Source organism: Homarus americanus, unplaced genomic scaffold, assembly GCF_018991925.1.
Source record: "Homarus americanus isolate GMGI-L3 unplaced genomic scaffold, GMGI_Hamer_2.0 scaffold18703, whole genome shotgun sequence".
Classification (NCBI taxonomy): Eukaryota; Metazoa; Arthropoda; class Malacostraca; order Decapoda; family Nephropidae; genus Homarus; species Homarus americanus.
In genome coordinates this window covers 9,090,784-9,113,917 of record NW_024749779.1, presented here as the reverse complement: position 1 = coordinate 9,113,917, position 23,134 = coordinate 9,090,784, and the positions used below count along the sequence as shown (strand labels likewise).

General features: G+C 41.4%; 1 protein-coding gene across 1 annotated transcript in view; it reads right to left on the bottom strand.

The window, feature by feature from the left end:
• Positions 1–241: 241 nt before the first annotated feature.
• Positions 242–23,134, bottom strand: part of LOC121853916 (glutamate receptor-like) — a 62,506-nt gene continuing 39,613 nt past the window's right edge. The window contains exons 5-10 of the mRNA XM_042348312.1: positions 9,738–9,885; positions 6,888–7,105; positions 6,373–6,524; positions 2,049–2,159; positions 1,403–1,563; positions 242–967 (exon numbers count right to left, since the gene is read on the bottom strand). Of these exons, the coding sequence (XP_042204246.1) occupies positions 843–967; positions 1,403–1,563; positions 2,049–2,159; positions 6,373–6,524; positions 6,888–7,105; positions 9,738–9,885 (915 nt within the window). The 3' untranslated portion in view covers positions 242–842. The remainder of the gene's footprint in view (positions 968–1,402; positions 1,564–2,048; positions 2,160–6,372; positions 6,525–6,887; positions 7,106–9,737; positions 9,886–23,134) is intronic.

Below are 23,134 nucleotides of genomic sequence, written 5' to 3'. Positions count from 1 at the left end.
AACCGTAACTTTCACTATTTATGAGCATGAAGAGAAGGACGGAGGCTATGTAAATAGACCTTTTAATCACGTCCTTCTGATGTGAGAGTTTGAGCGGGACTGACTTCCTGGGTGCCGGCTTTCCCATGCTGACCCAATCAGTCACTCTGCACACCCCAAGGGAAGCTACCAATCACCTGAACAACATGATCACTCATAGCCAGTGGAAAGTTACAAGGGATGAATCAGTATATAAATCAAATGTAATTAACCCATTTATATAATCTTCCTGTTGATGAGACAGGGCTATTACAATACAATGGTGAATACATACAATGGTATACACTTGTGTATACATACAATGGTATACAGTCGTGTATACATAAATGGTATATACTCGTGTACACATACTATGGTCTTGTGTATACATATTATGGTATATACTCGTGTACAAGTGCTGTACTATGGTAAACACGTGTGTAAGCATATTATAATATATGAATAGTCGTTATATGAACCAAAAGTTTTTCTCTGTTGGTAATGTCACCTAGTGCTCTCAGACGAAGAAAACACACATCAAGCCACAACCTTATGTTACTGCAGTATCCTAAAAAAAAAATGAGTGTCACATGTCGACCGAGTGTTAGCTGGTTGAATGTCCGAGGAACTTGCAATTTTTTTTAAGAGAGTTTGTGCACTTATCATAAAAATACCGAAGGGTAGATAGAGATCAACAAATTCGTGTTGGTTGTCTGGTGGAGGAATCCTTTAAAAGGTGGGATGTAACTGCTGCCTAAATACTACTGTAAAGGGAAGTTTATGCCACCACTTTGCAACGCTGTACGAGTGTAAGAATTTATAATTTACTTGTCTAAATTGTGTAGTGAGTGGCTGGTTGTCGGAATACCCGAGGAAGATCTGGTTACAAACTGGTTCACTTGACGACACAGATGCTCACACAGGAACGTGAAGAAGGCCACTGAGAAACCTAGGGAGGACATTATAGGTGAGAGGTGCCTCATTAACGGAAGGTGTTCTGTAGTACATGACGTATAACCAAGTGATGAATTCTTCTTCTTCTTCTTCTTATTCTTCTTCTTATTATTATTATTGTTATTATTATTATTATTATTAATTTTATTATTATTATTATTATTATTATTATTATTATTATTATTATTATTATTATTATTATTATTATTATTATTATTATTATTATTATTATTATTATTATTATTATTATTATTATCATTATCATTATCATTATTATCATTATCATTATCATTATTATTATTATTATTATTATTATTATTATTATTATTATTATTATTATTATTATTATTATTATTATTATTATTATTATTATTATTATTATTATTATTATTACACCACCACGTCTCCCCTGCATATCACCGCTACTCACCTGCCCCCAACAAAAGCAGCGGCCCAGAGAAGGCCTCCAGGTTGAGAGGGGATATTCCATCTCCTCGGTCACTACTGGGTGGCCTTAGACACACAGAAGTGTTGGTGATCTCGTCTCCTAGCCATTTGTCGAACAACCCTCCCTCCTTTAGTTGATGGATTCTGCGGGGGGAGGGGTGGGTGGGTGAGGGAGGGAAGGTAGGAAGGACAGATTAGGTGGAAGGAGTGAGAAAGGAGGTTGGGTGGGTGGGATATGCTGTAATTATGTATTTTCACTAATTCGTAACTAAACTAAATTTACCCCATATTCATCGTATCTCGTAAATATAGAACAATAGCACTTAAATATTATTTTCAAAGGAAAAGAGAGAAAGAAATAGAAAAAGAGTGACCAATAGAATTATATATTTTTGGTCACCAGGCAAAAAAGTAAATAGACTGACAAACGAATGGACCGACAAACAGATAAATGATCAATAGACGAACGAACAGAAATAACAAAACCGAAGAGACTTACAGAAAAAAATAGAAATGTGGTCAGACATATGAAAGTAGAGAGAGAGAGAGAGAGAGAGAGAGAGAGAGAGAGAGAGAGAGACCTTTATTATTGCAATATATATCCAAACCAGACAGTCTTACGGTCTTACAATTCATTAGCACTGGTCAGGTAGGTAGAGTTAGTCTTGAAGGCCATTGTCAGAATACCACTGCTGTACACTTTCTCGCGGGAGGTGTACAGGTGGCACTTCCCTGTGGTGCTGTAATAAAGGTAAGTACTGCCATTAGGGACTTTCCTGTTGTGTTATAGGAGATGTAAATACTACAATGACATTTTATTGTTGTTCTGTAACAGATGTAATTACCACCATGGAACTTTCCTGTTATGCTATAATAGACGTAAATACCATATTATGACACTTTTTGGTTGTGATGTAATGAGGGTAAGTAGCCTCATGACACTTTCCATATTGTATATATATATATATATATATATATATATATATATATATATATATATATATATATATATATATATATATATATATATATATATAAAACAAAGAAGTATGTCTCTGTGTTTGTGTGTTTGTGTGTTTGTGTGTGTGTGTCCGCACGAGAATCTCGGAAACTACTTTACCGATCTGTAGTGATGATGGATGGTGTTATACGTAGTGATGATGGATGATGTCATATGTAGGGATGATGGATGGTGTTATATGTAGTGATGATCTATCTATATAAAACAAAGAAGTCTGTCAGTTTGTGTGTCCGCACGAAAATCTCGGAAACTACTTTACCGATCTATAGTGATGATGGATGGTGTTATATGTAGTGATGATGGGTGGTGTTATATGTGCACTAATGATGATGGATGGTGTTATATGTAGTGATGATGGTTGATGTTATATGTAGTGATGATGGATGTTGACTGACATAACAGAAGCTCTAATGGAAGGCCAGAAAGGACAAGATCGACATGATATTATAGCGAGAGTATTTCGTCAGAAAGTGATCAAACTCATGGACTTGCTTACAAAATCATCAATCTTTGTCCCTACACGGTGCTACATGTATTCCATTGAGTGGCAGAAACGAGGTCTACCACATGCCCATGTCTTGATCTGGCTGAAAGAGAAACTTCGACCGAACATGATTGACAACTGCATACGAGCAGAGTTTCCTGATCTAGAAGAAGATCCAGTTCTCTATGAGATAATCAAGAAGCAAATAATTCATGGGCCTGTGGATCATTCAACAGACACTCCCCATGCATGAAAGATGGACGTTGCACCAAAAACTTCCTAAAAGACCTGATAAAGGATACTCAGAGTGGAGAGATGGCTATCCTCAGTACAGGAGAAGAGCGCCAGGCGATGGAGGTTTTACAGCAGTGTTGCGACCTGGAACAGACAATGAAATAACAGTAGACAACAAATGGGTGGTCCCCTACAATCTTCTTTTGAGTAAAGCATTCAATGCGCACACTAATGTGGAGTTTTGCAATTCAGCCTAGTCCATCAAGTATGATTGCAAATACGTCAACAAAGGCTCTGACCAAGCGATCTTTGCATTGGAAAAGGATGGAAATCATGATGAGGTGACAAAGTTTCAGCAAGGCCGTTATATATGCAGCAATGAAGCCCTTTGGATAATTTTTAATTTTCCCATACACGAACGATGTCCAGCAGTAGTTCATCTGGCTGTTCACCTGGAAAATGGACAAAGAGTATACCTCACAGATGAGTCCTTCCAAAATCAAATGGCAAATCCTGCTGATACGACCCTCACTGCATTCTTCAAGCTTTCACAGGAAGATGACGTACCCAAGTTCTACATATGGCAGGCTTCAATGAAAAAGTTCCAGAGAAGAGCTCAAGGATCCGATGTTGAAGGATATCCAGGGATAAAGCCAGGCAATGCTTTGGGACGTGTCTACACGGGGAACACCAACAACTTTGAATGCTATTGTTTGAGACTACTTTTGCACCACATCCGTGGCCCAACATCATATGCAGCACTCAAGACAGTGCATGGACAAGTCTGTAGAACCTATCAGGAAGCGTGCAATCTCCTTGGCCTACTGGAAGATGATGGTCACTGGAATGACACATTAGAAGAGGCAGCAGCTACTCAATCGCCAATGAGAATGAGGAACCTGTTTGCCATCATGATTGCTACATGTGGACTTTACCAACCCAAGCCAGCTCTGGAAAAACCACCAAGAAAGTCTTTCAAAGGATCTGCTTCATCAAGCAAGAAGAGAACATCCTGCTCAAGAGATTGAGTTCATAGAAGACATGTTCAACAGGGCTCTGATCATGCTAGAAGACAAAGTGATGGAGCTATGCGGAAAAAACCTGACTAACTTTGCCTTCCCCAAACCGAGAAGAACCAGTAGTTGCAAACAGGGAGTTGCTCAGAGAGACAGACTACTCAGTTGAAGTTCTGGCGAATTTTCTTGAAGAAAATGAGCCTCACCTGGTGCCTGATCAAGCAAATGCTTATGAACAGATCTTGCAAGCGATACAAGCGGAGCTGGGAAGTATGATCTTTCTCGATGCACCTGGTGGGACAGGAAAAACATTCCTGATCAACCTTCTGTTGGCCAAAGTACGTCATCAGGGGAAAATTGCTTTTGATGTGGCATCCTCAGGCATTGCTGCAATACTACTAGAAGGAGGACTTACTGCACACTCAACTTTTGAACTGCCTCTCAACCTCGCTCACAATGAGAATCCAGTGTGCAACATCAAAACATGATTGGCAAAGGCAAAACTCTTTGAAAAATGCAGCCTCATAGTCTGGGATGAATGCACTATGTCTCACACGTCAGCGTTTGAAGCATTGGACAGGACCTTACAAGACATACGAGAAAATGACAAGCTCAAGGGTGGCATTACAATGGTCATTGCTGGAGACTTTCGCCAGACCCTACCTATCATTCCTTGAAGCACTTCAGCTGATGAACTGAATGCGTGCCTCAAGGCATCATACCTTTGGAGAAGTGTTCAGACACTCACCCTATCCACAAACATGAGAGTACATCTATAAGGAGATCAGGATGCTGGACTGTTTGCAAACCTGCTACTACAGATTGGGAATGGAACTTTCCCTGTTGATTCAAAAGGACAAATAATCATTTCTCAAGGATGTGGAAATGTTGTAAAGTCCTCAACTGAGCTCACTAACATGGTCTACCCAACCCGCAATTCTGGCACCAAAGAATGGAACAGTGGCTGAAATCAACATGACTCTACTCAGATAGCTTCCAGGCAGTGAGACCTCATTCAAATCTGTTGATAAAGTAATCGACCAGGACCAAGCAGTCCAGTACCCTGCAGAATTCCTTAATTCTTTGGAGCCCGCTGGAATGCCTCCTCACCACCTCACTCTCAAGATTGGAACTCCTATAATGCTGTTAAGAAATTTTGAACCACCAATCCTCTGCAATGGCACAAGACTGGTGGTGAAGAACATGATGCCACATGTACTGGAAGCTACAATACTGACAGGAAAAGCTAAAGGAGAGGACGTTTTTATACCAAGGATACCTCTTATCACCACTGACCTGCCATTTCAGTTCAAGCGACTTCAGTTTCCGGTTAAAGTGAGCTTTGCCATGACCATCTACAAAAGCCAGGGACAGTCCCTAAAGATGGTTGGCCTAAACCTGGTGTTTCCTTGCTTCTCTCATGGTCAGTTCTATGTTGGATGCTCCAGAGTGGGAACTGGCAAAAATCTGTATACTACTTGCTGCTAATGGCAAAACCAAAAATGTGGTCTACCTTAATGCACTACAGTGAGACAGTGTGGAGCCTCCCGGATGGTGGCGTCCTACCGTGGCCTTGCAAAAGAGTGGCGATCCCGCTAGTGTTATAATAAAATAAAATAAAATAAATAATAAACATGCTAATAAATTAACGAAGAGATAAATGAAAAAAGGCAAAAAACTGTTGAATAAAATAAATAAACTAAACAATATAAAATTTAAATAAAATGTCATTAGATTATAAATAAACCAGTGGTTCTCAACCTTGTTTGCCCCATGCACCCCTTTCACCATATGTTAGAATGTCATTCCCCCCTCCTTTCCAAGATTGTCTGCCTCAAAAAGTGCATTCCAAATAATATGCATATAATACTGAAAATCCTTTATTTTTTCCATAGTAGTATCAGTTTTCCCCTTCCCCTGAAAACCTGAGGGGGGAAATTCCCCCCGATTGAGAACCCCTGAAATAAACTATTCGATAACGGAACAAAAGAAAATTATAAATCAATTCGATGAACAGTTCACCTCAAATCCCAAAACATGATTTATTTTACGATCACATTATAAAAAACAATTTAATGACAAAATACATGGAACAAAGAAAACGAATCTATTGTTGAACCAAAATAATCCCAAATGAAAGAAAAGTAACAAACAAAACATTTATTTGATATATTATTTACTTCAATAAAACAGCTCACCTGAAGTCCCAAGACATGATCTTCTTCATGGAGGTTTTATCACAGATGGCAGCAAACTTTCCCTCGGCGATGTTCTGACGAGACCTCCAGCAGCTGACGAAGGTGCCAGCCTTACCTGAGTAGATCCTCCGCTTAACCTCGTCCTCGGACTCCTAAAGGTAGGGAGGAAAAGGAGGAGGAAGAGGAAAATTAGGAGCAAGAGAAGGGGGAAGAGGAGAAGGACGAGGATGATTAGGATGCGTAAGATGAAGAGGAGTAGGAGGAAACGGAAATCAAATTGTCAAGCTACGTCACGTTATTGTATCCAGGACTCACACTGCTTTATACTGTCTTACGTTAAGTCACCCTGCGTCATAATATCACACGTGTTACGGTGATAAGCTACTGAGATAAGTATTCTACATTAATCTCAATTCTATGATTCTACACAAAATATGTCAAAGATTTTGTCAAGTTATACCAGCGCTCCCCGGATTTGATAATTGCAGGTGAAACCCATGTAATATGCTATTTACGTTCAGGTACTGGTGCATCATAGTCCCCGCCTCAATCTTCCAGGGTAGGTCAGACTGGCCCAGAAGGTCAGCCAGGGAATCAATGGGAATATCTACGTGTGGCACCGTCAACATGGCCGTGAGGATGCCGCTGTAGGAGGACATGAACACTAAGGAGGCCAGGAGCCATGTGGTCACTATGAGGCGGCCTCCGTCCTTCTTGGGCAGCCACTCAGAGCCTGTGGAAAGAATGGAAGAGGGAAGCAGACAAAGAGAAAGAGAGAGAAGGAGAAACAGTGAGACTTCGATAAATGAATAAGGAATTATATACTAATTAAAATATCTACGAGCAGAAATCCCATGTTGTTTCGATATATAGATAAACAGATATATAGATAAACTGATAAATAAATTGCTAGACAGATAGGTAGATAAATAGATATTTATTCAAGAACATTGCAATACATTTTTACCTTGTTTCAGCATGTATATTGACAATGCAGAGAAGATTGAGGCTTTTCCCATGAATAGGAAAGTTACCCAAGTTCACTTTTTGACCCTGATGAAGACTATCCTTGTGGTTATGCTATGAATAGGGACAGCAAGACTGATTACTTAATCGCTTTAAAAGACCTTATGGGAGTGGCTTTGGAAGAACTAGATGAATTACCTGCTCAAATGATGGCAGTGCCATGATAGTTGACACGATGACACTTGTCCAACGATTTCAAGACATGGGTTATACAGGCTTCTCTCAGTTACATCAAAAGTATGTAGATAAGAACCTCAGCTAGATAAGATCATAATTGGGAAAAAGTATTACACCAGTCCGCCAAAGAGCTTTAATATGAAGAAAGGTACAGGGAGATCAAATGAACCAAATAAAATCTAGACCTACATACCACACCAAATGGAAGAACTTCACTGGAAAAAACTAAAAACATGCAACATCTTCTAAAGTACCTCTCTAAATCCTGATGATTGTGATATAGTGATAAATGGCCTTACATTTACTGCCCTAATGTTAACCAAGGAAAGTGCTTAAAAAATTCCATGCTTACTCAACTCCCATGAAAAAAATGACACCTTGATATATGTCCATGCAGCATACCTTGTCAAAGAACAAAACATCAATAGATTTGTTGTAATGGCAAATGATACCGACATAATTGTCATGGTCATTTATCACATTACCAGCATGCTCACTTTAAAGGAATTGTATATATATTTACCATGCCATAAAATTATTGCATACTTACTGAACAATATTCATTTTCAGATATGGATATAACTGCCATGGTTATCACTAATTACATACTCACAGGATGTGGCACTGTCAGTTACACGTTTACATTGATAAAACAGGTGCCTTTTGGCTATTGGATGCACTGATTACCTAGGTGGCCCCTTGGTAGAATATAACTTTGTTGGACACGATCTCAATATAAAGCCAGAGGTGTTCTATTTGCCTCAGAAATTTTCTTTTACATTATATGGCAGGAAAGATTTTTCTGGAAGCTTAGGTGAACTGAGGTGTCACTTGTTCATGTCGAGAAAGTCTGATATACGATCATTACCACCAACGGATAATGCATTTTATGTTCACCTTCTACGTGCGTTACATTAATTGCCTATAAGAAAACGAGCAATTGAGTTAAACCATTTGCTCCCTTATCCAACACAATTCGAAAGAACCATTGAGATCTGGCCCTTGTTAACAAAACAGATGACCAAAGCACCAAAGCCAAATACCATCATAACATCTTGCAACTGCCAAAAAGGACTATGTAAATCACACTGACCATGTAGATAAACAAATTGAAGGTGCGCTATTGCATGCATTGCTGCAGGGATCCCAATAAACGCGACTTCGCGTTAGTTATGGCCAATGGTGGTGAATGAATGTGAAAATACATCGTTTAATACTGTATACAATTAAAAGATAAGGCCAGAAACTTACAGATTGACTTAATTCAACACACATGCTACAAATAATTTGGTTATCTTCATTGGCTATCACACCCTTTCTAAGTGAAATGATACAAGTTCTAATGGCTGCTTCATTTGTATGATTGCCTTTCACTTTTAGCAGATGCAATAATTATACTGTGAAAGAAAAACAATTCTGAAAATGTATATATGTTTGTTATGTAGTAAACCAGAAGGGATAAATCTACCAATAAATGGGTTATGAGAGGTATTTTATACTTTCAGAGCATTATACTCTGTATTGCATCCTCAATTGGTGCACTTTACAGACAAAGAAAAGAAGAAAGAAATGTATTTAACAATTCCAAAAATTCCCATACTGTACCAGTCTTGTGATGTTCGTTTCCGAGACAAAAGGAGCTAACATATAACTGAAGAATATTTGTAAAATTTATTGATATAAAAACTTCCTATACAGGTAGTCTAAATTCTTTGTAAGTTCTGTTTTCATATCTCGTCTAGTTTATGAGTACTGGCTAATTCAATTCACTCAGATTTAATTTCCTTGGGAAATTGGTGACCTTTTGACCCCTGAGTCATCAGTGAAGTCGTCAAAACTTCCATGGCATTAACATGTAGCCTGACCCAAGCCCTTTCCAATAAAACCCAATGCATGAGGTTTTATTGAAAGTAACCACTTTAAAGAGGGGTTTTATTTTCCCTTATCCCTGATTTTTTGGCTTAAAGTTGTTTTCCTAATGCTTCAGTTTTCACTCCATATCATAAATTCATAATTTGATGTGAAGTCTTCTCTACTGGAATACTATAAGGAATGGATATTCCTGCTTCAAAATACATAAGAGAAAAGTATAAGTTTTTTGGCCACCTCCTCCAGGATTTTGGTCGTACTGTAAGAAAACAAACAAACATAGGAATACTCACTCTCTTGAGACAGTGTCTGCACCACCCACAGGGCGCTCTTGGACGCGTATGACTCCTTGGCAAGGAGGAAGATGTTGCTCTCAGCCCATGCCACACACGCCATAGTCACGCCTACGCACACAAGACTTAACACAATCAACAACCACACCTGTAGTGAAAGGGTGAAGAACTAGCGAAAGACAAAGGATTACGTGAAGATTAGGCACCCATACTAATTTTACCAATCTTGATCATCAAAGTAATGGGCGACTATGAAACAACATATCACGATAGAGATGTGGAAAATGATAGTGATGTTATTAGTGAAGAGCTTATAGGACATGGTGCGCGAGGTGGTGTAAGAAAAGAGATGGCGCAGGAGACGGTACATGAGGTGGAGCATAAGGTGGTGCATGAGAAGGTCATATGAGATAGTGCAACAGGCGGTGCAGGAGGTGGTGTAGGATATCGTGCAGCATGCAGCACAGGAGGTGGTGCAGGAGGTGATGTAGGAGGTGGTACAGCAGGTGGTGCAGGTGTTTGTGCTGGAGGTGACAAAGTAGGTTGGTAAAGAAGGCGATGCAGGAAGTGGTGCAAAAGGTGGCGCAGGAAGTGGTGCAGGAGGTGATGTAGGAGGTGGTGCAGAAGGTGAAAAAGGTGTTTGGTGCAGGAGGTGACAAAGTAGTAGTTGGTAAAGAAGGCAATGCAGGAAGTGGTGCAAAAGGTGGCGCAAGGGGTGGTGCGGGAGGTGGTGCAGGAAGTGCTGCAAGAGATGGCGCAGGAAGTATTGCAAAAGATGGTGCAGGAAGTGATGCGGGAGAAGGTCCAGGAGGTGCTCTAGAAGGTGGTACAGAAGGTGGAAAAGGAGCTTGGTGCAGGAGGTGACAAAGTAGGTTGGTAAGGAAGGCAAATGCAGGAAGTGGTGCAAATTATGGCGCAGTAGGTGGTGCAGGAGGTGGTGCAGGAGGTGGTGCAGAAGGTGATGCAGGAGGTGGCACAGCAGACGGTGAAGGAGGTGGTGTAGCATCCTGATGCTGCACAGAACAGGCAGAGGAGATTGTGTAGAAGGTGATGCATTCATTACGTTTATATACTGTAATTCGCCCACAGTATTAGTGTCTAGTAAATTCTTTCTAGTAAATACTGATACAAATGACGTCAGCCATGTAACCTGAATGTCTTTCAAAATAATGACCTTTGTGCATCACTGTCCAGCTAGGGTAGCATTTTCTTCGCCGGTTACACCATTAAACCCAGGTCTCTCCTACATACCACTATGCTAACCTTCATTGATCATAGTGTTAGTGAAGGTGATATCATAATTATGTTATATGTGCATAAACTATTTTTATAATAGAAAAATAAAAAAACTTAAACAATTTTGGTTTAAGACTTTCCCCCAAAACAAATATTTAATTATTTATATTTTACTACCAGTGCTGTACCTATAGGATCAAGTACTTACAATAAGATTTTAGCAGGTACATTCCCTCCAAAAATTATGTTAGCTATTGGTTCGATGTGATTCGAGGCTTTCTGAGCAATGTTATTCGACCTGCTTCTGAACTGTTGGTAGTTCTACATCTGCGACCTTTGAGCATGAATGAGTATATACGTTTGCGAACGATTTGAATCCTCCGAGGTCTCAGAACATATATTACATGACTCAGAGTGCCACTCATCAACGGGATTTTACATAGAATGGAGCGAGGAATTATCGGGGAGACATTGCATGATGTGAGAGGTGCTATCATTGCCCTTCATAACGAGGGTACACATAACTCTGAGAACTGGGGTGAGCAAATCCACGGTATCACTATGGGTTTAGGCGCCATGAAATAACTGGCGCCACACTAAAACTTATAATCAGATATCTACTATACTATAGGAATAGCGGTGTGTCTGTCTGTCTGTCTGTCTGTTCTGGGCAGCCGAAACGGCACAATCGTTTTTCATCAAACTCTGTGGAAAAATTGCACAAAATTCGTAGAGTGGAACAAACCTGGTCCCATGTCGATGGTTTCTTTAAGAAGGCATTAATTAACCTTTTTATTTATGATGGAAACCGATGCAAGTCTACGGACTTGGCGCTACCCTAATTAACCATGCAAGTATACGGATTTGGCACACCCTCATTCGCTGTACGCTGTCAGTCGGACGGTGGTTGCGTGCTAGCCAAGCACGAGCGTTCAAACTTTCACCGGGCACGAAGGGCCCATGATCACTTGTTTCTTACTATAGGTGGACGGAGGTTTCTGTTACCTGCAAGTCCCTTGATTTGAAACCTTTTTCGGTGTTAAGCCAATGCAATTTACATATGATTAACATAGCAGAACCCATGTAGACTAATATATTGTACAGTCTGCTGTAGCTGTTCACTCTAATATCAAAGTATTATTTGGTGAGTCACTCTTTATAAATCAGACATATAGTGAAAATAATGTATTGGCAGATTGTGAAACTCAGTATGAATGAAACTCCTTGAGTAGAGCAACGTATTGGTGAAATATCCGTTTTGAGGTCTGTCTCAGTCTCAGTTAAGATGTTCCAAAACACTCCCATTCAATGTATATATCGGTCAGTGGCTTGTTTACAAATGCCTTGCTTGTACCCAGCACGATACATCATTAATACAGCTTCATCCTTAATGGATTCCTAGTTATGTTGAAGTATCTATTATGCCATGCAAAGGAGGAAGAACCCCCCACCACCAATTCTACCCTCAACTCTACCTGTTGCTAATAAGGCGAGCAGGTGGGACACCTTATGAAAGTGCGCTGGGGATCATTTCAAAGCATTTCGTTTAGAGTTTCAAATGATAGCGACGGAAAATCTAACGATAATTTTTTGAGGACTGTAGATACATAAGGGTTGCAGCAGATCTTGAACCAATAAAACTATAAAACCAGTGTTTTGTGCTGACTGGAAGCAGTTGGTCAGCAGGGTTTATATTATAACTCTGTTTTGACATTACAAAGTACAAGTAAAACCTTTCTGTTTTTAAGTGATTTGTCAATTTATCACTTGCATGTGTGGCACCACTGTAACGGCACACAATACCTCCATTGGTGAACCCAGAGCAGCAAACGTCAACACCAATTATTTGATTACGTCAGGGAATTGCTGAGCTCCCATCGCCTCGCCCAAGCAACGAACAGTGGCAGGACCCAGTAAACCCCATGTGACCCAACGAGTGACCCAGTGAACCTGGGTTACATTCGATGGTAGTCATTAAAAAGCTTGATCAGCTTATCACATCTCAGCTGATCTGAGGTGTGTGTGTGTGCATTCTCCCGACAAACATTCTTGCAGCTGTGATGTCACTTACATATGTCATAGCCAGGCGCCATCTTGGATACGGTACTATAACGTTACCTCAAGAAGAAATGTGGCAATGAAAATCTACGGAATACAATACCAGAACCTCAAGAATTTTTCTTTCAAGACGACTGAGTTAGGTATTTCACACACCCTCATTAGCTTGTTACACATATTTAACACAATCAGCAACATATTGTCACATGTTAGGCATCGTATAGGTTAGTTTTTCACATACAAGAGCATTGTTTTGAATATTACTTACTGATTTTTTCGTTTCTTCAACTTCTTGGTTCACATATGGGTTGACAAAATGGTTATTGTGTATTTATTTATCTATTTTTTAATTTACCACATCATATATGGATGGATTACCTAAGTTAAGTGAACCAAAATTTAATAGTTGGTGGAGGATTTACCTACCTACAGTGAATGTGACAACTCGATAAATTTTTAAACAGCCTGCACCCATATCTGACATTAGTGGTGGTTATGGTGTATTTGAGGATGTGAGTGGAACACATACTGATTTATATGTAGACCCTTAAATTGCTCATGCTGAAAGATACATTTACACTGCAATATAGAAATTTAAACCCTTTCGGTATGGTCGTACTTATGATACTACACTTCTTCCCTGCCCCACGGTTCTTCCCAGTGTGTCAGTTCTTGCTACTTCACCTACTAAGCCACATACTAGACTCACGTTGCCAAAGGCACGTCAACAAAGACTTCTAATATATTCAAAATTTTACCACAACTGGATCCCATTGCCAAATTTACAAGGGCTGATCCACATTATCATGTAGTCAGTTTTTGCATGCATGTGAAAATGCTGTGCAAAATAATGGTATGAAAGAAAGCTGGCGATCGTAAAGCTTTTTGCTTTCTCACTTCAAGCAAGGTAGCTTATGCAAGTAAGTTGATGAATGCTACTAATGGTATGACGAGTAATGTGCTTGGATTTTCTTTTTATCATGGCTTACTTGGAGATGAAAATTTAATTTTTAAACGGACTGACAAAGTCTTATCTTTTGGTCGAACACAGAACATGTTCATTCGTCAATCCCAAGCGGGAGAGACATATGGCGACATCAAAGCGCAGTTTTTAAACTCAGATTGGGTTGAGTGATGGTAAAATGGCAGGGGAGCATGTAGCATGACTTTTCAAATTTGTGCATTTTATCTTCTTTTTTTTGCGGGACCCTGAGCACAGTCACGCAAAAATCATGGATTTTACCAAGAAAGACAAGGTTACAGCATATGCCTGTAAACTTGCACGTCCGGCTGAACATATACACATCACCTGAACCGTTACACCTGTCGCACCAACTCCGAAAAGAGTTTACAAAGAGTCTGGCACCAACCCTAAACCAAATTTTGTATGTAAACATTGCAAAAAGTTTGAACATACTATTGAATATTATTACAAGCTCCTGCAAGGTGGTAACAAAACCAAGCACCAGAAGACCTCCATAGTAAAACAAAGACTTCAACAAGACCCACCTCGGTCCTATGCAGCAGTTGCTAAGACAAAATCTGCTGCTAACCTGAAAGGTGATTTGTGGCATGAGTTTATGATTCTACCTCATATAGGACAAGAAACTGTATAGCTCTCCGCCAGTGTAAGGATGAGAGGTATGAAAGACAGCAGAAAAGGCGACCACGTCGTCGAGAGTATAAACAGTAGATGGAAGATCAGTACCATGCCAAATACAACATAGGATAGGTAGATGTAAGGGCGGAAACGATCTTCCTGCTCGCCTGCTCGTTACCGCTCTTACTCGATCTTTGCTGGCTCGACCCCCACTTGCGGGGTTGGGGGGTTGGACGGAGGTGAGAACGTCGCTGCTACCAGCGACACCGGCTCAGATTCTACCAGCCGTCAGTACAGTCACGACCTCCCCGCTGTTCATCAAATTCTGGCTGTGATCTCATCAAAGGCTCTGGACTCGTGAGCTGTGTCCCCAGACCTTCACCTATCGACTGTCAATCTCTGGACCCCATACCACTGCCTCAGGTGCCACGACCGTCAGTTCATCTCCTCCGTCTGTGCCCCGGTGTTTCTCCTGCTGTATCAAGACATCGGCCGCTGTCGCTGAGTGAGGAGCTGAAAGGACCTCCCCGAGAATGGATCACTGCGTTCCAGAACCTTCCCCAGGGCCGCTGCCATAGGAAATATCTGTTCATTATTTGATTCTATTGTTGTTTGATTCCATTATTTGCTGACTCCCTTTTATTGTTTGATTCTATCAGTTGAGGACTCCTATTAATTACTTGATTCCATTAATTGTTTGATTCCATTAATTGTTGACTTCCCCTAATTGTTTGCTTCCATTAATTGTTTGATTCCATTAATTGTTGACTTCCCCTAATTGTTTGCTTCCATTAATTGTTTGACTCCATTAATTGTTGATCTTTTTAATTGTTATTTCATGTTTGTTGAGTGGTGTCAGAGTTGTGTGTTATATTTTTATAGTAAAGAGATGTCAATCTTAAACGGTTGTTTGTTATTCATCAGAAAACCATGGTCCTTGACTTTCCTTTTTTAAGATCCTGATTAGGCTGGTAAGGGCTTTCTATCCCTAAGTCCCAGGCCTTTACAGTAGACACATACCAAATCAAAGTAACACTTCTATTGGAGCTTCATTAATCTCTGCTTTGAATGATACCAGCAAAGTTAAATAATCTTGCTTTTGCTGTGTTTGAGAGAGTGGCTTCTTAGCAATGTCATTCTGAAATGGTGGAATAGAGTACCCAGCTGCAACGATATTTCTTGTGAAGGGACTTGATACATATTAGCTGAAAATTATTAGTTTGTACTACCATTTTAGAGATGTTAGGACGCTGACGTAGATCTTCGAGGGTGTCCAGAGCTGTCTGAAGATAGACATCATTAGGACTCATCTGGCCCGGAATATTCAGTAAACCATGTAGATCACACATTATTGTCACGACGTTTTCAATAATAAGTACTTGTCCTAAGGGTGCAACTAGGGCACCCGGCTTCATAACCTCCGTGGACGCAGTCGTCGACTTGGTGGAACCACAAAGAAGTAGGGGTCCAATGAACAACGCCATTCTGAAAGAAGTGGCCTCGTCTAACAATTGATTTGTGGAGCGTAGTTTTAAACGATAATCGTTAAATACAGTTGGTGTACTTGATATGCTTGCAGTTTGAACAGTTGTGTCAGGGAAGTTGGTGACATCCCTGGGTAGTAAATTTGGTTGTATCCTTTTAAGTCTGTCCGCATGTACTACGTTTCGCCTGGTACAAGTACAGTCTCACAGCTGACATGGAGTAGATCACAGTCACTCCTTGTTGACCGTAGCGAAAATCCAAGATGGCGTCTTGATGTGATGTTGAAGAGACATTTCCAAAATGGTGTTGAGGACGTATGCAAGATGGTGCCGATAATTTAGTAGTTGGAAAGGTGTGGTTGAATCACCCACACTCAAAGCTCAAACTTGATGATCCAAGTGATCCGGGTGCACTGGGTCATTCGGTGGGTCATATGGTTGATCACACTGGGTTCAGCCACTGCATGCTGTTAATCAGGGGTCAAGAAGGCCCTGAGGCAGGTGTCGATGAATCAAACCAGCTTGTGTTGTGCAGATGTTTGGGTAGGCGCTCACTGAGGGCCCCTGGGGTGTTGATGGGGGGCTTCTTGCTGTGGCTTTTGCTCGCTGAGAGAGAAGGTTGTTGTGCCTAGTGTCCCAAAACAGCCATGGGAGCGTTTTGAAGGTAGGGATTCTAAGACGCCCAGGGTGTGACAATGATACCTGTTACAGTATTGACGCAACATATTATTTTTTTTGTGACCAAATGCATTACATCACTTATAAAAAACAGAAACCGTTTAACTTGTATGTTGAAATGGAACATTGAACAAGCATAAAAATGAATGAGTCTCTCAAAAAAGTAGATATTACATTTGCAAAATAGAGAACGTTGTAAAGTGCTGACCAATGAATATCATTTTTTGTATAAACCACATTCCGTTTGCCTGTTGTAAACGCTACTGAAGATCCTGAAGAGTTAGTATTTATAAAGGTAAACTGGATGTAACATTAATAAATGTTCATGGGTTAAGTTTTCAAACTTGAATAGTCTTTCTCCTCTTATTAAGAAAAAAGTAAAGCACAAACAATTAGGATATCACTGTAAATAATGCTATGAGCTGTGAGCGTTAATAAAGGATGAAGCGCATGTGTAACGAGCTTCGTGAACACACGGTTGACGTGGGTGAGAGGCAGATAGAGACTGGGTAGGATCCAGGTACTTAATGCTGATCTACACATTCAATGTATGTGAAGGTCAGTGGAAAAACACTGTCACGTGTACAACTATAACTACTCACTACTAATAGTCTAGTTATCATGGGTGATGTACAGGTAATTACATCAACAAATGTATATAGCTCACATTTATATAAGTATTACTGTCTGTTTGACAGTCGCTAATATAGTTAAACAAAGTGGAAGTATTGTCTCGTCTGGTGAGAATGGATGCCAACACACTTTTCTTATGTATAGATACGGGTGCGTGAGCAAATGTATTCTCTTTGACGTCCTATCAAGAACAACAGCGACGTTCACCTCAATGCAAGTTTCAAGTTAGACCTAATGATGCCGATCTCTCTGGAGTTTTCAGTAACAAGCTGTACATTACGGGAGCGGTAACATTACCCCTACGTTTTTCTAAAGTGGTAAACTGTTTCCTGGAGATTTTTACATAGTCAAAGATATTTCTTTACCAGCTGATGGCTTGCTCAGTTTAGAGATACTTAAACACAGCATGGTAGATGTTCAACCAAGTCGACATAATATCACATTTCGTGGCTTTACCCACTATGCCATAAAAGATTATTTTCCAGTGCTCGACTCCAGGGTGAAAGTTGTAACCAACTCTACCACTACGAAGAAGGTGAATTATGAGTCCCAACACATCCCCGACTCTACCGACTCTATCTCCCTGCATGATTTTAGCAGCAAAAATTAGGAAATTACCAGAACCACTGTTCGGTTGCTTGAGGTTTTCACTGCGATTGATGTACTCATTTTTACTGAAACTTCCAGGAGATGGTGCAGAAGATAATGTAGGGGGTGGTGCAGGAAGTGGTGCAAGATATAATGTAGGAGGTGATGCAGAAGGTGGTGCAGTAAGTGGTGCAGGAAGTAGTACAGGATGTGGTGCAGGATGTGTGCATGAGATGGTACAGGAGATGGTCCAGGAGATGGTACAGGAGGTGGTGCAGGATGTGGTACAGCAGGCGGAGCAGCAGGCTGCCCATGCTGGAGAGGCGCATACGAGTAATACAAGTTCCAAAAGTTGTTGGTAGCGAAAGTCAACGGGGAAGATGACAGAGGAAATAGCAGGGGGTTAGGAAAGGAATTGTAGTGGGAGAGTTAGAGCCGTGGCTTTACATTACACGACATGCGTTATATTTGATTTAGCGCAGAGAGCAAAAACTGGGTTTTTTGTCTGCGTTGGGTGTCTGATCCTTGGTTCACCAGTCCTCTGGATAGTGTTAGATCTGAGTAACAGAAGCTCCAACAACTTTCCCTGAATACGAATCCGCAACTTTTCGATTTACAACAGGTACCTACTTACTGCTAGGTGAACAGGGACCAAGGAGGCTAGGAAGAGTGTCCAAACAACTTTCTGCCGCCCTGGGTGTAGCAGCCCACATTAACCCCCCCCGCCAAACTATACCCGGGGTTACAGTGGGCTATCCCAAAATATACCCCGGGGTATAAAATAGCCCAGGCTACATTATACCCCGGGGTATATTTTGGGCTAGCCCAGACTATACCTCTCTAGTCCAGATTATACCCCCCTTGTGTTTTTCATAAATAAGTCTGTATATCAATGTCCAGAGTTTTTTCCATCATAATTTATATAGTTTGGGCTAGACCAGACTATATCTCTCCTGTCCAGATTATACCTCCTTGTGTTTTTCATAAATAAGGTAACTCTGGGGAATAATATACTAGATTTAGTATTAGTATTAAGTAATAGATAAAATACAATTACAAATTTAGAAATTGGAGAAACATTAGGAAATAGCGATCACAAAGTCATCAGATTTGACCTTAACTTAACAAATGAGAAGAAAGAAAATAATAGAATTGTAACAGCCTTCAGAGAAGCAAAATTATAGGTTTAAGAGATAGGCTTAGGAATGAGGTGTGGGGTGGTATTGCCCCACCAGGGCCAGAACAAGTGAATTCAGGTCCCTTGGGAGAGGTTAGGTTAGGTTAGGTTAGGTTAGGTTAGGTTAGGTTAGGTTAGGTGAGAAATAAAATAAAATTTTAATATCTTAGTGTGTCTTTTAATTTAAATTAAGATAGTTTAGCCAGACCAGTGAGTTCAAAACAGAACTCTCATAGGGCTGGTTTCTCATTGTGTGGGGGGGGGGGGTATAATGTGGCCTAGGGGGGTATGAAATAGCCTAGACTGTTTTATACCCCGGGGTATAAACTGGACTAGCCCACTTTAACCCCTTGTATAGTCTGGGGAGGGGGTATATTTTGGGCTGTTACACCGGGAATCGAACCCCTGACATCTCGCTTGAGAGGCAAGAGCGGTACCACTCTACCACCGGCGCCCAGAGGTGCAAGCAAGTGGTACAGTATCATGGGGCAGATCGGGACCCAGGGGGTAGTACACTAGGAGCAGGCAGTACTCACCACCCTCACTATTTATGCCACCTGAAAACACGTGGGTCCTTCCTTTTATTGACTTCCCCGGTATTCACGGAGACGTCCCTATGACTGCACTGGGGTTTCTGCAATTATCTATGACCTGAGAGTTACGGTAATATTTTTACATATGAAAATGATGGCTATGTCTTGCAGCGTTTCCCTGGTCATGAAAGAGACACAAGATTGCCTTGGCTGAACTGCCTCTTGGTAAGCAGTTCATGAAATGGGTGGTTGAGAAGCCATACCATGTAGTAACATTTTTCCAGACAATGCCATACAAAAGCTATTTGCACTTTTGTAACAATGAGGATTTTATGGACACAAGTGGTAGGCTTTTGAAGGTACAGTCCCGGCCAAAAGTCTTGTGCCAGGCAGTTTTGGCTAACCTGGTGATGTGGCAGCGTCGGAGACACGCACGCACGAACACATATGGCATGTGCCAGAAAGTCCGTTTATGTGCACAATTCATTATATGGCATCTCTCAGTGCATATCCTCTATGAACTCCACAATTTACCGATGGTCAATGGTAAAATGGTACTACCATTTTACCATTGATGACATACACTCTACCATTATGGTAGAATGTATTTCATACTGTATTATTTTTAATAGAACATTATTACTGTTATAACATTATTACTGTCAGTTAGTAGCTAAAACACAATGATTCGATCAGTCATGTTTACCACACCATATTTTCACATTTCTAATGCAAAACTTATTATCCATGTAAAACAACCGTGCTGCCGTGCACAGGGAAAGGACATGAACTATTTGCAGTGAACTCTTGCCATGTCATATAACATAAATATGATGATAGGAATATAAAATGTTATGCCTAAGAGAAATAAATTACCTATATGTTATAAACACGCTTTTAATAAAAAAAAATGAGCACACATTGTGTCTGCTAGACATGTGAATTATGGTAAAAATCCATTTTAGAGCGTTTCTAAGTGCTCCTCTACTTTGAACTACACGACTTATCGGTGATAATAAATATAGTTCTTATGTGAGTGACGGGAGGACAGACATTACATTAAAAAAATATATTCGTAATAGAGAGGTTCATAATGGAACTGGTGGTGGTGGGTAAATTATACCTCTCCTATTGCTTTTATTGATATTATTAATGACGCCGGTCTCATTACACATGATAGTTTATTGCAATATGGAATTGACTATTCTAGGAAAAATTAATGCCATTCACCACGTGGTCATACAGCCTAACTGTAACAGGTCGTCGGAGCAATTGTGGCTGTGCAGGACAATAACACCCTCTACGTTGATGCGAAGAATATAATACGGTCAAAATCTGTTGAATATATCGTCTCCGGTGGGCAAAGTCTCCTGGTTCATCCGTAGTATGTGAAGTGGCATTAGTGCTTTTAGATACTTTGGGTCGTCGGACACTGGGGTGATGGGCCTTCCGTTGACGATCTCTTCTGTGGAGCAGAACAGAATGTTGAGTCGTTCATCGTCCACTGTTTGTGTGCCCACCACTCCCTGGAGGACGTTCGTTACCATGCGGATTTGTCGTTTCCACACCCCGGCCACATGAGAGGCTCTCGGGAGATTGAACTGCCATTCTATTTGTTTCTGTAGGAGGGCATTATCGACCTTGTCACTGTTGTTCCAGCCGCTCACCGCCTCTTGTAACTCTCGGCTAGTTCCAATCATGTTGGTTCCCCTGTCAGACCGTCTCCTGCGACAGGTGAATCTTGTCAGGGCGTTGACGAACGAGTCAGTGTCCAGTGAGGTGAGAACTTCTAGATGTATGGCTTTGGTGGTCAGACAGGAGAACAAAAAATCCCTTTTTCTACGCCCGGGCCCGGCGTTGTTTAACCACAAAAATGCCGAAGCAGTCAATTCCAGTGAAGGACAACGGCCGTCCTCCTGGGCGCACTCGATCTTCTGGCAGGTCAGCTTGGCGTTGATGGGTAGGCCTCCAGTTGCTCCCCCGACAAGTTACACACATCGGTAGTGTGCGGTCGAGTAATTTGCGGCACTTAGGTATCCAGTACGTCTCACGAATTACGGCAAGGGTGTGTTCTCGTCCTGAGTGTCCAGCTCTAGTCGACTGTACCTCTCTCACGATGAGCTCAGTGTTCCTGTTTTCACTTGGCAACAGTATGGGATTCTTCTGGTCTAGGTGGAGGGTGGCATGTTTCAATCGACCGCCTACTCTGATCAAGCCGTCTGTGTCTAGGTGAGGTTCCAGCGGACTCGTGTCGCTATTTCTCATGGGTTGTCCTCGTTGCAACGTTCCTAGTTCTTGAGGGAACCCCTTTCTTTGCATAAATCTTAGGACGGCTAATTTCGCATCTTCCAATTCACTGACCTTTAGCCGGTTTTCTCGGTGATGTTCGTTCCTTTGCTTCCCAAACCGCCATTTTATAAACCTTCTAATCCATGTTATGCTCTTCAGAAGTTGATGCCATGAGGAGTATCTAGCTCATAGCTTATTGAGGATATCCTCTCCCTGGTCAGCGCTCGCCGTCAGCGCCGTGGTTTCTTTCTTCACCTCTCGGTCTCCGTCGGTGAGGTTTGGAACCCTCTTTGGACTCTTTCGCCAGCTGTCTTCTTCTAACAAGAGGAAAGCAGGTCCTCGAATCCACCTGCCCTCCTTGTTGAGTTCCGCTCCATGTAATCCACGACTAGCGTCATTGGCTTGGTTCAGTGCTGAGCTCACATGGCGCCATTGCTCTTCATTGGAGTCCTCGTGTATCGTTGCCACTCAATTGGCCACGAAGGCGCAGAAGCGTATTTCGTTGTTTTTTATGTACTGAAGGACTGCCGTGCTGGCTGTCCAGAACACTGATCTGTCTATCTGTAACTCAAGTTCTCGTCGTAATTGTTTGTCTGCCTTGGCAACTATCACTGCCGCACAGAGCTCGAGTCGAGGTATGGTCAGCTGTTTTAGAGGGACTAGATTAGCCATGCCACACACGAAGGAGATATGGTGGGTTTCATATTCACTCATGGTCTTCGGATATGATACAGCTCCATACGCTTGTTGGGAGGCCTCGCAGAAGTGGTGTAGTTGTACGGCAGCCACTGGATTCGCATCCTCGAATCAGTAACAACGTGGAACGTGTACCCGTGATAGGTGAGGAATTTCAACTAGCCATCTTCGCCATGCCACTCTGTTTTGTTCAGCCAGTCGTTCATTCCACCCAACACCTCGTCTGCACTCATCTTGGAATATGATTTTGGCTCTTATGACGCTCAGAGTGATGAGTCCCAGTGGGTCATATATGGAACTGACCATACTCAGAAGAGCCCGTTTCGTCTCCGATTTCTTCGGGATCTGGTCCCGGACCGGGAGTTCGTCTTTTTCCGGGTCCCACAGGATTCCCAGCGCTCGTTAAATGGGGGTTCTGTCTTCTT